The sequence below is a fragment of the Mchenga conophoros genome, linkage group LG3 (genome assembly GCF_057382185.1).
Source record: "Mchenga conophoros isolate Kocher_MC1m ecotype Shallow Benthic linkage group LG3, M_conophoros_male_GT1.1, whole genome shotgun sequence".
In the NCBI taxonomy this organism is placed as follows: Eukaryota; Metazoa; Chordata; class Actinopteri; order Cichliformes; family Cichlidae; genus Mchenga; species Mchenga conophoros.
In genome coordinates, this window is record NC_140528.1 from 21,847,554 (window position 1) to 21,866,526 (window position 18,973).

The 18,973-nt window shown below is 42.8% G+C and overlaps 1 protein-coding gene across 1 annotated transcript in view; it reads right to left on the bottom strand.

Annotated features, from left to right (window-relative positions):
* Positions 1-2,724, bottom strand: part of LOC146577674 (protein NLRC3-like) — a 175,400-nt gene extending 172,676 nt beyond the window's left edge. Inside the window, exons 1-2 of the mRNA XM_085268283.1 lie at positions 2,672-2,724; positions 483-618 (exon numbers count right to left, since the gene is read on the bottom strand). Coding sequence (XP_085124409.1) covers positions 483-592 — 110 coding nt within the window. The 5' untranslated portion in view covers positions 593-618; positions 2,672-2,724. The remainder of the gene's footprint in view (positions 1-482; positions 619-2,671) is intronic.
* Between the last annotated feature and the right edge of the window lie 16,249 nt (positions 2,725-18,973).

Consider the following 18,973-nt stretch of genomic DNA (forward strand, 5'->3'; position numbering starts at 1 on the left):
CAGTAACAGTAACATATCTCCCTGATCTCCACACAATAAATGTAACAGCTTCATGAGACAGGAAGGAAAAAAAGGAAATGTTAAATTAAAGACATGATGAACAATCTGAAACTCGTAAAAATAATGTACTTACTCTTTGTCACATAACAGTCTTTTGTTAAAGTTTTCAATAATACCCTTTGACATGTTGCTCTTTAAAACACACTTTTACTCCCTGACCTTTGACCCAGTGTGACATGTTGACTCACTACCTCAGACAGCTTAAAATAGTCTTTTTGTTTTTTGGTGCTGCCTAAAAGAACCGTAAATATCTGTCCTATATACAGTTATGTTCATATATTTTTGTGCTACATCAGGAAACTCAAAAACATAGTTTTTAATATTTTAATCCTAATTTTTAAAACAGTTTTTGTCATTTTTCTTCTCCCATTGCATCAAAAATCATTATTTACACTGAATAAATGAGTCAGCAGCTCTCTTACATTGTTGCTGCAGGTTCATTACTGAAGTCTGGAGGGTTTCCTTTGGACCAGTCACTCCTCACAGACACACAGCTGGATGCTGCAGATCCTGCTCCATCCTCTTCCTCCATCTTCTTGATGTCAGGGTGGAGTTAGTCTGAGAGGCAAACACACACACTCAGAGGTGCTGTTGTACTGGAAGCATCACACTGACGGGTTTCTAAAGTTCTCATTGATCATTTCATGGAGTTTCTGTGGTAAACACTGTCCTGTGACGTATGTGTTATGGTGAGGGTCATGAGGGCTAACCAGCCCCACTCCTTACTCCTCATATTTCAGCCTGAAGCACAATAACAGCCTAAACCTAACCAGGGCCCTATTTCAGGAAGCCGGTTTAGAAAACTCAGAGTGAAAAACGATACTCAGGGTTGAGTAACCCCGAACTGTCCAACTCGGAATATTCGGTTTCAGAAAGGCTGATAACAAGTAGTTCAATCAACGCGGAGTTGCTTTAACCCCAAGTTAAGCGCACGCACGAGGATACATAAAGCCCTGATTAGTGGAGCACAGATTAAGCGAGTCACCATGGAGACGGAGGGAAAGAAGGCGCGGTCAATGTATCTTACAGCGCTTGAGGCCGAAATTCTGATGGCAGCATATGCCGATAACATGCAAATTTTGCAGAAAAAAAGTAACACAGCCTCAGCTGCAAAAGAAAGGGAGCATGCATGGCAAAACATAGCCGACAGAGTCAATGCGTGAGTGTTAATATAAACATTGATCTAGGGATTTCCACCCATTTAACATGTTATTTATTATATTTCATTTTTTATTTTATACATTTTATTTTGTGACGTGATGTGAGCGCAGGTGCAACCCAACAGGCCCCAAACGTTCCTGGCAGCAAGTAAAAATGAAATATAAAAATATAGTCCAAACAGGTGAGGTATAATTGTATTATGAGCCATAGTGCTTGGTCTGTTTGTCCCATGTAAATCAATTGCAGTTAGAGGCTACATTAATTTACTTTCTGTAAGCACTTATTGGAATTATCTGAGCACATTACAAGTACATATTTGCTTACTCTGTATGCTCAAATGTGGCCCGTTATAGCCAACAGAAAAAAAGCGGAGGTCCGAAAAACAGGTGGGGGTCCTCCACCACCACCACTCACAGAGGCTGAGCAGTTGGCTTCCACATTTGTGATAATGTTGGCAGCATCACATATGATCTTCACAGTGCAGAGAACACAAATTAGCATCCATTACTATAATGAAATAATTTGTTAGTTTGAAATGCTACAGGGAACTATGTACCTGCACATTAATGCTGTGGAACGACTTCCTGTTCACATAGTCTCCTTCATTTACTAAAGGAGCAATGATTGGAATGTGAGTGCCATCTGTACAGCCAATCACGCCTGGGAACCGTGAGAATGAATGTAAAATTTAAGTAGTAGTTCAAGTATCACCACATCATGAATTAAGTTTTGTTCATCCTGCTACCTGCAATTTTGTGGCATCCCTCTTTGATAAATCTTGTGGGTCTATGACCGGGGAACACCACAGACGAGTACAGGAGACGTTTCAGTGCAACTGTAACATTCCTGACTGCCCGACAGACGGTAGCCTTGGAAACGTGCTCAGCGTCACCAATATTATACAGAAAGCTCCCGTTTGCAAAAAACCGAAGTGCAATACAAATAATATGTAATGGACTGAGAGAATGTCCGCGATGTGTCCTATGAGCAATATTAGGCCTGAGGATGTTATTCAAATGAATTATAGACCCACCTGTTCTCTGATTGGATTGTTAAATTTGTGATTGACATGACACTGGCCAATCAGATGAAAGGCAGAAAAATAGGGACGTACTTGTAACTTGAAACTTGAGTGCAGAGTTTCACACGTATTGCTTGACTAAGTCCACACACAAATTATTTTTACACCTACAAATCCTGGTTTACAAGTACAAAATATTTATGACCACAATTTGAGCCCATACAGCCACAGACTGACGGAGGCAGGAGAAGCTGCCTACAGACATCAGTCAGTGGATCCACAGTAACATCGAGTTCAGCTGCTGATCATCAACTGTTTCTGTCTCGTTCCCAGACTCTGATCTCACATAAAACGAAGCAGATTTATGCTGAAACTAAGCTGCACACAGCTGATGTCAGCCAGGAAAACAGTACAGACTGCTAACGTTACCTTAACATGGAGACGATCAACTGCGCCACAACATTCACGAAAGCGAAAGTAAAAGCGACGGAAGGAAACGCCCAGAGAGGCGTTTGAGGGACGGTCAGAGTCAGGAACCTCAGAAACGCATCAGGCTGGAGTTTAATTCTGTTTTCATCTTTAGAAACATCTGGAAATAGTTATAAAAATGCTGCGTAATAAAGAAAAATAGTGTAGATTAGTTTGAGTTGTGTTTATCTGAGCTGTGTCTTTAATCTGAAGTTCATTTTGTGGAGGAGCAGCAAGACTTTCAGTGTTACTCTCAGAGAAAGCCTCCCAAATGTCTGTTGTCTTAATAGTGGAATTATCTGGAAAATGAACCAGTTCTTCCATCCATCCATCCATCTTCATCCGCTTATCCGAGGTCGGGTCGCGGGGGTAGCAGCCTAAGCAAAGAGGTCCAGACCTCCCTCTCCCCAGCCACCTCCTCCAGCTTGTCCGGGGGAATACCAAGGCGTTCCCAGGCCAGCCGAGAGATATAATCTCTCCAGCGTGTCCTGGGTCTGCCCCGGGGCCTCCTCCCGGTGGGACATGCCTGGAACACCTCGCCCAGGAGGCGCCCAGGGGGCATCCTTGCCAGATGCCCGAACCACCTCAGCTGGCTCCTTTCGATGTGGAGCAGCAGCTGCTCTACTCTAAGCCCCTCCCGGATGGCCGAACTTCTCACCCTATCTCTAAGGGAGAGGCCAGCCACCCTTCGGAGGAAGCTCACCTCTCTGGTGGGGAAGGAGCCTGAGTTGGTGCGTGAGGTTGAGAGGTACCGGCTAGATATAGTTGGGCTCACCTCTACGCATTGTCTGGGCTCTGGAACCAGTCTCCTGGAGAGGGGCTGGACTCTGTCTCAGTCTGGAGTTGCCCCTGGTGAGAGGCGGCGGGCTGGGGTGGGTATTCTTATATCCCCTCGGCTTGCTGCCGGTACGTTGGGGTTTTTCCCGGTGGACGAGAGGGTTTGTTCCCTGCGCCTTAGGGTCGGGGAACGGGTCCTGACTGTCATCTGCGCTTATGCGCCGAGTGGCAGTTCGGAGTACCCAGCCTTCTTAGAGTCCCTGGGGGGGGTGCTGGAAGGTGCTCCACCTGGAGACTCTGTTGTCCTGCTGGGAGACTTCAATGCTCACGTGGGTAACGACAGCGAGACCTGGAGGGGCGTGATTGGGAGGAACGGCCTCCCTGATCTGAACCCGAGCGGTGCTTTGTTATTGGACTTCTGTGCTAATCACAGTTTGGCCATAACGAACACCCTGTTCGAACATAAGAGTGTCCATAAGTGCACGTGGCACCAGGATGCTCTAGGCCGTAGGTCGATGATCGATTTTGTAATCGTATCAGCAGACCTGCGACCATATGTTCTGGACACTCGGGTAAAGAGAGGGGCTGAGCTGTCAACTGATCACCACCTGGTGGTGAGTTGGATCAGGTGGCGGGGGAGGACGCTGGACAGACCTGGTGCACCTAAACGCGTAGTGAGGGTGTGCTGGGAACGTCTAGCAGAGGCCCCAGTCCGCGAGATCTTCAACGCACACCTCCGGCAGAGCTTCAACAGCATTCCGAGGGAGACTGGGGACATTGAGTCCGAATGGACCATGTTCAGCGTCTCCATTGCCGAAGCTGCTGCATTGAGCTGCGGCCGCAAGGTGGTTGGTGCCTGCCGTGGTGGTAATCCCCGAACCAAATGGTGGACACCAGAGGTGAAGGGAGCCACCAGGCTGAAGAAGGAGGCCTATCGGGCTTGGTTAGCCTGTGGGACTCCGGAGGCAGCCGACAGGTATCGACAGGCCAAGCGGAATGCGGCTCGGGCAGTGGCTGAAGCAAAAACTCGGGTGTGGGAGGAGTTCGGAGAGGCCATGGAAAAAGACTTTCGGACTGCCTCGAAGAGATTCTGGCAAACCGTCAGGCGTCTCAGGAGGGGAAAGCGGTGCTCTACCTGCACTGTGTATAGTGCTGGCGGAGCGCTGTTGACGTCGACTGAGAAAATTGTCGGGCGGTGGAAGGAATACTTCGAGGACCTCCTTAATCCCACTGACACGTCTTCCGGGGAGGAAGCAGAGTCTGGGGATGAGGGGTGTGACCCACCAATTTCCGGGGGCGAGGTCACTGAGGCAGTTAAACAACTCCTTGGTGGCAGAGCCCCTGGTGTCGATGAGGTCCGCCCCGAGTTCCTGAAGGCTCTGGACGTTGTAGGGCTGTCTTGGTTGACACGTCTCTGCAATGTTGCGTGGAGATCAGGGGCAGTACCTGTGGACTGGCAGACCGGGGTGGTGGTCCCCATCTTCAAGAAGGGGGACCGGAGGGTGTGTTCCAACTACAGGGGGATCACACTCCTCAGCCTCCCCGGGAAAGTCTATGCCAGGGTGCTGGAGAGGAGGGTTCGTCCGCTAGTCGAACCTCGGATACAGGAGGAACAATGCGGTTTTCGTCCTGGTCGCGGAACACTGGACCAGCTCTTTGTCCTCTCGAGGATACTTGAGGGTGCATGGGAGTTTGCCCAACCAGTCTACATGTGTTTTGTGGACGGGGAGAAGGCATTCGACCGTGTCCCTCGGGGCGTCCTGTGGGAGGTGTTGCGCGAGTATGGGGTGTCTGGCCCATTGCTACGGGCCATTCAATCCCTATACAACCGTTGCAAGAGCTTGGTTCGCATTGCCGGCAATAAGTCGGACTCGTTCCCGGTGGGTGATGGGCTCCGCCAGGGCTGCCCTTTGTCTCCGGTTCTGTTCATAATTTTTATGGACAGGATTTCTAGGCGCAGCCAAGTGGCGGAGGGCTTTCGCTTTGGTGGCCTCAGAATCTCATCTCTGATTTTTGCGGATGATGTGGTTCTGTTGGCTTCATCGGGTGAGGGCCTCCAGCTCGCACTGGAGCGGTTCGCAGCCGAGTGTAACGCAGCGGGAATGAGGATCAGCACCTCCAAATCTGAGGCCATGGTTCTCAGCCGGAAAAGGGTGGAGTGCCCACTCCGGGTCGGGGATGAGTTCCTGCCCCAAGTGGAGGAGTTCAAGTATCTCGGGGTCTTGTTCGCGAGTGATGGGAGAAGGGAGCTGGAGATCGACAGACGGATTGGGGCTGCGGCTGCAGTAATGCGGACGCTGCACCGGTCAGTCGTGGTGAAGAGGGAGCTGAGTGTAAAAGCGAAGCTCTCAATTTACCGGTCGATCTACGTCCCTACCCTCACCTATGGCCACGAGCTGTGGGTAGTGACCGAAAGAACGAGATCGCGGATACAAGCGGCGGAACCAGTTCTTATGAGCTGCTTTTCTGTATGAGCAGTCAAAGCATTTTATACAGCGTGCTTCATTCACACAAGCACTTCTTTTTCTAACAATGACACTATGATGGATGCACCGGAGAGCAAGTCGGGGTTCCACATCTTGCCCAAGGATACCGTGGCGTGCAGACTGGAGCAGCCAGGGATCAAACCTCCAACCTTCCAGTTAGTAATTCTACCTGCTGAGCTACAGTCTGTACTTCCTGAACAACACACCCTCCTTTTGTTTCTTTATTTCCAGTAGCAACCAGGACCATAATGAACCCTGACTCCCACAGACACTCAGGATCCACCTGCCCAGTAAGTCACCCGCTAACTGCAACTATCAGAGCCCTGACCTTCTGCAGAGACGAGTCACACTGAACACAGCAAGTGTCCCTGCTCTCAGATACAAAACCTGCCTTTAAAAGTTCAGAGTAATGAAATCAGCAGTTCTGATTCTAGAATCTGTAGTCTCACACACATGTGCAGAGCACTTTTGTTGTTTTGGTTCACATCGGTTGATATTCTGCTGCAAACAACTAATGAGAACATTTTCTAAAAGCTTTGAGTGTCCATCAGGATCCTGTAGAAACAGCTTCTGGCTGCAGCTGCTGTGGAGCTCCACAGTAACCGGAAACACGTAACTTCAGTTAAATCGACTTTGACAGCGAAAACTAAATTGCGTTTTTGTTACTATTGATGCTGCTGAGAAATAAAAATGGTTTTAAGTTTTTTTAACGCTCTGGGTTTGTTCATAAAAATTCCCCTAAATTGTTCGTGGCCAAAAGTGACACTTGCTGTTTCGCTGATTAATTTTTTTTTTACAGTACATCGTGTTGTGCGTTCTGATTGCTGTAGACCATTGTCAATCAATCTAGTCCAGTGTCTCCTGTACAGGAGCGGTCCCCAATAGGCCCACGGACCGGTCCGTGAGTCTTTTGGTACCGTTCCGCGAGAGTTGATCCTCCGGTGTGAAATGTATGGTTGTAGTTGTGTGTCTTATTTTGAAAGAACTATTTACGCGTTACCATAGCGACCAGAGAGCGTTAAAAAGCGGAGAGGAGGATGTCACTGTCATTGTTGTCGGCGCACAGCTCAAGTCACGTTTATTATTATATTTACAAAATACCACAGTTTCTGTTTTTTTATTCTTTTGTTGTATTTATCCGCGACACCTTAAAGGTCGTTCCCTGAAAATATCGTCTGACATTAAAGTGGTCTGTGGTGCAAAAAGGTTGGGGACTCCTGCTGTACAGTACAGAATGCGTTTAGCTTGTCGAATTTACATAAATCTTCGATCGCTAGCAGTGTAACTCTGAAGTGCTGCACTGTGTGTTTGTACGTTTTCTCCCAAACAAACACAACAATGCCGACGAAACGTTTTGCACCCTCAAATGCACCTTTAGGTTTCATTCCATGATACTGGACTCATGTTTCTAAGAAGGTTTGAACTCTAAGAGTGTTTAACATGATAGTGATTTATTGATTCTAACCCTAAATCTATCCAGTAATGTCTGCACATATTTTCAGTACTGATTTTAAAGTGTTTTAATCCTTCTGTCACTCAGGGAACCCAATAAGGATTCAAATACTTCAAAAGTCAACCAATGACATTGATGTGTAAGACTATTTAATAATTATTTATTTTTTATATTTCATTTATTCATTCATTCTTTGCACTGTGATTTAACCCATCTTTGTGTAAAGCAGGGGTGTCAAACTCCAGGCCTTGAGAGCCAGCGTCCTGAAGCTTTTAAATGTATCTCTGCTGCAACACACCTGAATAAAATTATTAGGTCATTAGCATGACTCTACCCTACTCAAGTAAATTTAAATAAATGTAAGTACATACCACCAGGTAGCTCCACTCGTACCCAGTGTAACGGGAAGTGAGAGGGTTAGGTTTTGGCGCTTTGAATGTTCAGTTGTGTGATGCAGCGATTAACGTTTGAGTAAAATATTGGGCTCCCTCGTGTCTTCCCTACATTCCTCCACAATGTCCGTTTTTGCAAAAATGTACTTCTAGAAGTACTTTTATTGCACGATGTTCATTCACTCATGAGCTGCTGCAACATGAATCAAATGGCTGAACTAACACCTTGGCGTGCAGTCAAGTTCTACAGTCTGCTAATGATCTAATAATAAGTATTAATATTCCTCACTCACCTTACTAAATGTTTGTGAACACAGCCAGAAACATTTGCATCACAAACACAGACTAGTGTTTATTAGCAGAAGCTTTTGGGTGGTTGCTCTCAAACCTGTGTACAAGTTGAAGCATTAATGGTCCCTTCACTGATTTCCAGGTATCCAATGTCAGGGCTAACAGATGGATTCAGACGCAGGCAGCGTTCTGGCAAGCAAAGGGTTGACAATTTATTAACACAGAAGGGAAACCACAGTGATGTGTATATACAGTGCATGGGGCAGGGCTTCAGGGCTCCAGGGGAAGGAATCCACACTCGCTCTCCACTCGGCCCAAACTCCGCCACTCCTCTTCTTACGCACACTCGCTTCTCCACAGCCACTCTCGCTCCAATTTCCACTTATGTTGACACACACAGGGATCACAGGTCAGGGTCCGCCACCAGTTTCGGGGAGATCTAAACACAAAGAGTCCAATTAGATCAATACGCCACACAACACTGAGAGAGTTTGTCTTAGGAGAGCTGAGAGCACGAACATGGGAGGTTCAACGTTCCAGTGCCGAATACTCCGTGCCGCAGCGTTAAATAGGCAAGGGGGACGCCGCCTGATCAGCAACAGGTGTAGAAATCACCGCAGATACGTGGGCCAAGGGTGAGAGCCCACAATGAGCTCCACCCAGGGAAGCAGGCGAGAAAACAAAACAAACCTGTGGCCAACATGAGCGAGCCGGAGAGGCACAGGGACCATGACAGCCAATACCAAGTGCACAAGTTCACCCCAGATGGTTCCTCTTCTCTGTAACTTGGAGGATGTGGAGTAGGCTGTATTTTAATCAAAGACATATCAATCAATCAATCAATCAATCAATCAATCAATCAATCAATCAATAACCATGTCTAAAAACAACACAGGTTGACCAAAGTGCTGTACACAGTAAAAGAAAAAGTAAAAAGTAGAAACAAATACACACAATGAACAAAACAAAAAATAATCCCAAATTTCGTTTTTTTTCCTGAAGGGGTCAAACACTTTTATGCAAGAATGACAGCGAGGTGAAAAACCTTCACCCGCAAGAAAACTCGAGCTGTGACTCATAGTACGAACACACACCTCACAGTAACACACTTTGTTTAATGTGAACTTTTTGCCAAGCTAGCTAATCCTGACCAACACACCAGACACAGAAGATAAAGGAACGATGTTTTACTGTTAGAGACAGAAAGGTTAAAACATTTTGGCAGAGGGCTAAAAGGGGCTAAAATTACCCAAAAAGAGATTCCATTTGACCAAAAACACTTAATTTTTAAAACATTAAGTATATAGTTATGAATAATGAACAAATAATTAACAAACTGGGGTTTATAAATCGTGTAACACATCCTTATGGTAAGAAATTTTACCTTAATGCGTTACATGTGTTAGAAGTCAATGTATCTTTAACAATATGCTCCTTATTTTATATCTCCTGATCCTTCACAGAGCTGCATGAACCTGTTGTTGATGTCAGAGAGTCAAACTCTGCTGAAGAGTGGGTTGTTTCCTGTTCAGCCACTGGTCGACCTGCTCCCACTGTAACACTCAGTGTCTCACAACAACACCTCAGCTTCTCACAGTACAACACTGTCAGTGTGTCCAACACCAACGCTACATTCACTGTCACCACTACAGCTGTGCTCTCAGGTTCACGTAAACACAGCACACAGGTGGGATGTGCAGCACGAGTGCTCTCTGCTCCTCACAGAGAGGTGATGGAGACGATTCCTGAGGTCCAGCAGACGTCAGATTATCAGTGATGGTGAGAAACTGAGATGCAATAACAATGCATTGTGCTAGTATGCATTTTCTCTTTGATCAATAATTGATGTCTTCATTTTGATCAGTGTCACATTTTTCCTGCTTTTTCAAGTTTCCTCCTGGATCATTGTATTAGCTGCAGTATTGGTGATGATGGTGTTTGTCAGTGTTGCTGCTCTGCAGTAGGCTACTCTTTAAAGAAAAAGACCAGATAACTTTCATTTTTCATTTCTTGTCATTTTTTTCTACACCAAAATCTATCCAATAATATCTGCATAACATTTTCTACTTGTGATTTAGTTATTAATTCTTTGCTTCATGATTCAATCGGTCTTTGTCTAGTATTAAATTTATGTTTCCCATTTAATCCCACTGGCTTTAAAGTGTTTCACCAGATTTTTACGAAGTATTTCCAGTCTTTTGTTGTCTCTGTCCCAAATGTTCTGAAATGTGTTGCATGTATTAAAAGAAGTTGGACCAAAAAATGTACTATGTACTTATAAACTTACATTTATGAAAGCTGAACAAACATTGATATACTTGACTTTTGTAACAGTGAAAAGGCGATCTGTTTTTATTGATAAATATATATGTTTGCATTACTGTTATTTAGATTGCCATGTTAGAACGTAGCAAACAACATTGTTTGTTCCTCTATGGTTTCTTTATTTTTACAAATCTAAATGTTTTTTGTCAAAAGATTAATAATTTCATATTGAGGTCAGACGGTCAGCAGTTTTGATGTTTTTGCAGAGATTTTATTTTTTGCAAAATAGCACAAGTAAACATTAAAAGTAGTTCCTAAATCAAGGCATTTATTATTAAGGCGGCCATTATTATGGCCCTGTGTGGAAAAAGTGATTGCCCCCTAAACCTAATAACTGGTTGGGCCACCCTGAGTAGAAACATCTGCAATAAAGCGTTTGGGATAACTGGCAATGAGTCCTTTACGAGGTGCTGGAAGAATTTCTGCCCACTCATCTTTGCAAAATTGTTGTAATTCAGCCACACTGGAGGGTTTTTGAGTATGAACCACCTTTCCAAGGTCACAGCACCTCAATCAGATTCACGTATGAACTTTGGCTAAGCCATTCCAAAGTCTTTCTTTTGTTTTACTTAAGCTGCTTAGAGGTGGACTTGTTGGTGTGCTTTGGATCAAGTGCACTTCAGCTTGTGGTCGTGAACAGATGGCCAGACATTCTCCTTCAGGATCCCAGAAACTGGATTCTGTTCATCTTGACGTTGCATCTCCAGACTGAGAGATCTCAATTACTTTGTTTCTTATTTGCTTCTGAATTTCCTTGGATTGCGCCATGATGTGTAGTTTTTGAGGATCTTTTGGTCTACTCTACTTTGTCAGACAGGTCCTGTTTAAGTGATTGATTCAGCACAGGTTTGGCAGTAATCGGGCCTGGCTATGACTATGGAAAAATTGTATATTTTCTATTGATAAATGCAAATATTTTATGTCTGTTATGTGCATTGCCGTGTGGAGAATATAAGGAAAACAATTGTGTGGTTTACATTGTTTCTTCCTCTTAGATTTCTTGATTTTTTTAAAAAATTGCAATAACTTTATGTTAATTTCAGTGCACTTTCACATTTCTTTAAATTCAAACTACAGTCCTGTGAATAACTAGAAACACTTCTAGCAGCACAAATGTGAGCTAATTGTTTTCTGCTTGACTTTATCAGTCTCTCATATTGTTGTGGAGGAATGTTGGCCCACTCTTCATTACAACGTTGCTTCAGTTCTTTGAGCTTTGTGGGCATTTATTTAAGCACAGCTCTCTGAATGTCCCAGGTTGAGGTCTGGACTTTGCTTTTCAGCTATTCTGCTGTAGATTTGCTGCTGTGTTTGGGATCATTGTTCGACTGCAAGACCTAAACTTTACCTATTAAACAGTTAACTCTGTATTTTACACTTTATGTGAATATTGTTGCAGATTTCAATTATTAATGTTTTTATAACTTTGTTCTTTCTTATATTTAATATTATACAATATTTATACTTCATGTCTCTGTCTTCTTTTGAACACTCCAGCACAGCATCACTATAACTTTGTCCTCACTGACAATAAAGCTGTTTTATATATTTCATTGCAAATGTTTCAAGCAATTTGTAGCTGTATCTTAAGATATTTTGTTAATAATATAGTATTTTATATTGTTTTTTCCCCATATTTGAGAAATATTTAACATGTAAAAGTCTGTTTATGTACAATTTGGTGATATTAGCCCTGATTATTGGAGGAACTTGTACATGAAGCAGATTTCTGAGACTTCAGATTTGAAGGTTGTTGTCATATAATCTAAATGATGGCAGATTAACGTTCCCTACCTCTGTCCTACAACCACAGGACTCCTTTGCATTCGACTGATAGAAATTTCAAGCTCAGTGTTAATGAAGATTTCAAAGGCCTTAGTGCAGGGGTAGGGAACGTCTAAAACCTGCAGGGACACCGGCCCTCGAGGCCTGGAGTTCCCTACCGCTGCCTTAGTGTGAAAGGAATGAAGCTGTAGCGCCTCCCAGTGGTTGAAAAGAGGTACACAAGAGGTTTTGCAACCTGCTGTTTAATGAAGGTAATCAGCTGGGACAAAGGTACATTATGAGAATAATATCTCTGACAAACCTCTACCTCAATTAAAAGATGCATTTTGATTTACATGAATGCATTTCATCTTCTCTGCAAAGGCTACACAACCTTCTTTGCCATTTGAGTGTGTCCAGTCCAGCTGAAACCAGCTCATTACTGATGGCATGAAAACGATCTGTGAGGTAACATTTTTACTGTCATTCATTCCTGTTGAAAACTTGTCACGTGTTTGCTTAGGTTCTTCTCAGTAATCCTCCCGTATCCTGTGTAAAAACTACCCGAGCTTAAAGTATACAGACTGCCGGGAGGGGCGAGACGGGAATTTTCATTGCATATATATATATATTAAAATACAGATAGCAGCAGCCACGAAAACATAGGCAAGAGAAAGCATAGCAGTGTCGTAGATGTAGCCAAATAAGACAGATAAATTAAGATGGAAAATCCCCAAAACAAAACCCAATCTTTAGTGTGGGAGCATTTCCATGTCATTCCCAAAGGTGTAATTATTTTCAGCGACTGCAAACTGAACACAAACTTTTCATAACTGAGTTTGTTTCTTCAGTTGTATTTTGGTAATGCTGTTGTACAGCAGGGAAGCAAACACAAGTGCTAACGCTAACAACATCCAATCAGGATTTATTGGTTAGATCAAAGCTAACATCTGCATTACATGTGAGCACTACACATGTTATTTAACATATATAACGTATAAGATTTTTACATCTTTCTCTTTCCCTCGAGAAGAACTGCTAAAACTGTAGAAATAACATTACAGAAAAGCAGGACATGCTCAAGCAAAACATTATAGAAAGTCTGTCACGGTTCTGGGTCAGTTTGACCCAGTATTTTGAGTTGTCATGTTTTTGCAGGTTTAGTTTAGTTCCATGTGTCATTTTCTGTCTCTCTTTCTATGTCGAGTCTGCGTCTTAGTGTGATGGTTTCTTGTTCCTGTTTTATTGTGAAGGTCTGCGTCTCATGTGAGTGTGTTCAGTTTGACCTCTGTCTCGTCTTGGTGATTATTCCCAGCTGTGTCCACCACCTGTGTGTAATTCCCCTGTGTTTCTCTGTGTATTTAAGTCGTGTCCTCTGTCATTGTAGTTGCTGGTCCGTCTGTGTATCCACCATGTCTCACCCGTGTGTTCTCCCTCCTGTCCATCTCCTCTGCTTGTTCTTGTCCAGGTTTGTGCTCTGTAGTTTAGTTGTTTCCAGTCTAGTTTAGTTCGTGCTCCATTTGCTGTTTGTCCATATTTATTTTTGTGTTCAATAAACCACCTTCACTTCTCCACTACTGCCTGCGATTGGATCCTCATTTATTATTTTCACACGGCTCTCCTCACCCGCCGTGACAGTACGGACCAGCCAGATAAGGATCCAGCGGCAGTCACCCCACCTAGGGAGCTTCAGGAGGCCGTTATTGACTCTGCTTCTAAATTGATTTACCAGCTGTTAGAGCATGAGGGAGAAGTGTCTCTTTACACTGTGGAAGCCAACCTACAACACCTTATTTCCAGTTACCCCTGGTTATTGGACTCACTGCGTCCGCTCGTACAGAATTTTGTTCTTCACGAGCTTCACCTACACCCCCCCGCCGCTACCGCTCGCCTGCTCATGCAGTGATATCATCAGTGACAAGTCAGGTGATAGAGGCTAATGCAAAATGGTGTTTCAGTGAGGCAGAATTTATTATGACAATACATTTTTTTTTAAATACTCAGTATGAATTAAACAGGTTAAAGGTCAATGCTCTGTTGTAATATAAAGACAAAATGATTGACAGCAGCCCAGCAATATCAGTAAAACGCAAATTAGCCACATGGTGCTATGTAAGGAGCTCTGTGATTGGTTAGGAAAGGACAGACTGGCCACCTCGATTTTTCTTCACTGCACATTGATCCATAGCTTTGCTCTGTAAAGGCTAACAAAGTGCTTTTGCTTTACAAAGACATTCAGCGTCGGTATTCACTCTTTTAAAATGCCACTGAACACTGGAGTGAAATGGAGCCCTGATCCTCAGAGTTTTATTGTTGCTAACATTTCTTATAGATAGCACAGATAGTGCCCCACTGCAGTAATCACTCATGTCTAGATATTCCTGTTAAAAATGAGTTTTTCCTCCCCACTGTAACATGGCAAACATAGCAAACGGATAATCCAGCTGAAGCTTCAGACAGCCGTCAGACAGTGAAACACTGCCATCTGCTGGACGCGAATAACAAAGACGCTGCTTTGACGGGTGAGGGAGTTTCAACAAGTCTGCAACGACTCAAGCATCAAACTACAGAACTATTCTAGCGGACATGGTGCTCTAATGACTGCTTCATTAACGCAGGTCAGAAAGGATAATAGAACCTCAATAAATTATGAAATACAAAACTTACTGGTTCACTGCACACACAAAACGTCTCTTATTAGCACAACACTGCTCAGGGCTCAGAGTATATTCCTTATAACCTATTAAACCTTAGCATGTTATTTTGAAGTGTTACAGGTGAAACAGCCAACCAGTGAAGTTACCTGTAATTTCAACATTGAGCTACAAAAATGTTTTTTTTAAAATTTCATTTTACAGTTTTGCAATTTTACACAAGTTTTATCATCAGTGTCACAATGACTGCTGCTAAAATTGAGTATGAGCTTGTTGTTGGTCTGATTAAAAGGTTAAATGTAAAAGCATAATTTAAACATGTGATGTGAGGTCATTAATTACAGTGCAGGTGTCCTGCTTTAGGATCATAAATTAATACTTCCAAAACAGTAAAGTTGTAGAGTATCTATGTTCATTATCGTTGCTCATCATGGAAAGACAAAGACGTCAGACTCTGCTGAAAAATTTTACACTCCTACTCTCTGCACACAGCGGTCTGAGGGACCTTCCAGGATCGGGGATTTTATTTATTTTGTTCTTTTTTTGGTCTTACTGGTTAGTAGGTGGTGATTTTGTACCTGGTGATCTCACATTTGGAACATAAATTGCTTTGGAGCAGATTAGGTTCAAAGGATAACTTGGCTCTTGAAGTTAGCCGGATAAGACAGCGTTCTGCTTCACAGTTGAGGCCTCAGAGAGTTGTTGCTAACCAAAGTCTATCTTGTATGGCCATGCAGCATCTTATGACATTTTGTAACCTGAGCAGTGAAATGATTGCTGTTTTAGTGCACATACACAGTGTGGGGATCAGTATCAGGACAATAAAGTTATGGTGCAAAAAGCTGCATCTGGTCAGAAGGAAAAGCACGCACACTTGGAAGACTTGACCATTTGCACAAAATGAATGGCTGACACTGGACAGATGAGAGAATGTGGATGGTCACACCCTCGTGCATTAAAGAGGGCTTTCAGTTCATTGAAAACACAAAACCAAACACACAAAAGACACAATGAGACAGCTGATCAGTTTGCTTCACTAAATCATCGACACAAGCCGTGTTGTAGAGGGTACTGCAGCCGTGGCAGGTTATCATCTTAATGTGGCCCTGACACTCCATCGTACGCCACAAAGCTGTGAATAAATGAAAAGCAAAGAGGCATCATCACTAACATAATAACTGTAGAAGTTATCCCGCTGCATTACATTTATCAGGATATCGTAATAAATGCTCATCATATGTTGCTTTGACCCATCATTGTTGTCATTAATATCGCTACGTGACACTGGACACTTCCTGTCATTCATATGTCATGACTTTGTGATCAGTGTAGCAGCTTGAAAATAACTGCTTGGTTAACAGCAGGTGTACAGGCAGGTGCTCTGATCAAATAACATGTTTGGCTAAAGAAACAGAAAATAAAAACATGTAAATAGGAACACCCACATCTCTACTTCTTCTTCTATTTTCCATTTCACACTTACAAAAAAGTTCTCCTGCGTAGGTGTTGAGACAAATATATGTCAATTTAATACTTCAGACAGGCCCCAGAGCAGGTCTGAACAATTAGTCCACTTAAAATCAAAACTGCAATTTGAAACCATGCAATTAGCAATTTTGCAAAGAAAACTTGGCTAGGCTAAGCTAACTGTTAGACAAAGTAGAGGAGTTGGAAGAGTAAAGGATTCTGGTTAACTCCAGTTCAACTTAACATTAAATTAAACTGACAAATATCATGTTTATATTCATATCTTAGTCTTCTGATGAGCTCTATCTTATAAATCTATTAGACTCAGACGAGGTCGGCACAGGGACAGGCCTCGGGGGTCCAGGCCCACCTGGTGAAGTGCTTCTTCCCCAACATCTTCTGATGTACTTCATTTATACATTTTGGTAATGAAGTACTTAAACTACCACCTCACTGATTAGTTATTGCAGTGTGAGCTCAGTTCAATTAATCAGGTCACAGTAGTTTAGCACTTCTACAGCAATCATGCAACCAGCATGACTGAGGAGGACACTGGGTGGACGGGCTTTGCAGGTCAGACTTTGAAACTATCTTTTATTGTCATTACGCCAAAAGCAGTGAAATTATATGCTGTCCCATTCAGTGCAAATAAAGAATCTGTGTTTACTGACAGGACAAAGCACTGAACATGATTTCATCTGTTAACCTGGACAAAAACAATTCCTTATTATTTCTTTTTCTTAAGTAAAACCAGTAAAAGCTTCTACTTCAAAAATATGGACTTAACACTGAGATCCTGATATTTTAGACCAGTTGAATTTAGATGATCTTTTTTAGTTCGTTCAGTTTGCTGGTTCTAACGACGACGGTCTTCATCAGTTTTAATGTCACTGTGACTCATATCTCTGCATGGCTGTTTTGTTCTGAGTGCACTGTGACAATGAAGTTAAGATCCGGTGATCAGCACAGCAGCCTGGGAGTGACTGCTTGGTTAACGAGAAGGTTTACAAGACCTGATCAAATGTCACACTGGAAATATTTTGCAAGTGAAACAGCAAATGAAAAAATGTAAATATGTTAACTGGACCACCTACATTGTTTCGAGAGCAGAACTAAAGAGTGCGACCCATCACTTCAGTTTCAGCATATAATTTCTATTTAACACTCAAAAAAATCTGTTGTACAAGTATTAAAAATATATTCACAAATGAAATTGACATGCCTGAGATGAAAACATTACTCATACAAGTTGTCAGGTAAAGTCTATAGCACTGTTACATCTAAATATGGACACTGAGCTGGGACGATGTCACAGATCTGAGCCTCTGCACCTTCACTATACGTTTGTGTATGTCAGGCCTGTCCTGTATCTCTCCACCACCTGATCCAACACACCACCAAATCCTGATCAGCTGATCATCTCTGCTCCTCTAATCACCTGAATATCCAAGTATCCGAAAGTGTCCATCCATCTGACATTACAATTGTAAAACCGATCACTGACCTGTGCCCTAATGTGTTCTGTGCACTTGTGAACACACTTCCTTATGGAGTACGTTTATTAAGGACACTCTTTCATTAGCACACAGGTTCAATAACACAACAAATAACCTCCAATAAACCTTTTAATAAACTGTCATTGGAGGCTGATGTGTTCTCTCTTGGCTTGTTTTCTTGTTGTGTGCCACACAGAAAATAAATGCATGGTGTCTTAACTCACTGATACGGGGATATCAATGAGCACAGAGTCCAGCCAACGATGGCACAAAGTCAAACCTCCTTCAAGGAAACTGGAGAGTCCAACACTGGCATTGAGGCTACCCCAACAATATCAATATGGTGTAACTTCCTGCTCTAACTCAGGCTCCTTCCCCACAAGAAAGATGATATTTTATGTACTCGAAGTCAGACCTGGAATCTGCGGGTCAGACTTCCTGGGCCCCCGACCCCTGACCTCTGAGATTTTCATGTCTTGTATTTTATAATATTTATCTTTTGTTCTCCTGCCAAAATTGTAAACACTGTCATCATGCCATATTGCACTGTTGTTCGATCAGCTTCATTAAATATACTTTTATATATACTTTTATCCTTTGTTTTGTTATACATCCATTTAAATCCTCATATGAAATTATTACAACCAACTGGTAGTAAAACAAAAATAAAAAGATTGTTCAACATTTTAACTGCAAATGGTCAAAACACTCACTTTATTTGCCAAAAATTATACTTAAAAAGGGGAAAAAAGAAGTGTTAATAGTTTATTTGAAAGGTCAAAATATACCAACACATCTTTTTATTTTAAATCTATTTGTTTGTGCATTAATTTTTTTTCTAAAGCCAGATGTGGAAAAACAGGCTGCATCTACATGCAGGTTCTTGTGGTCAGTGGTCATCATATTTGCATTATCTTTCTGAGTCACAAGCAGGGAAGTGTTAAAGTTTCCTAGAAGTGGTGGGCCAGTGATGTAGGTGTGGATGCAAAGGATTATTTGAGGTGGTGCTGATCAGAAGTATAAAAATCAAAGTGTCCAGATCCAAACACACTTTGTTCCTCTGTGACAGAAGTGAACTAGAACTCACAGCAGCATCTGAACTGCAGAAGAGATCTCTGCTCATCTCCGTCTGCATTCCTCTTTTGGTAAGAACTTATT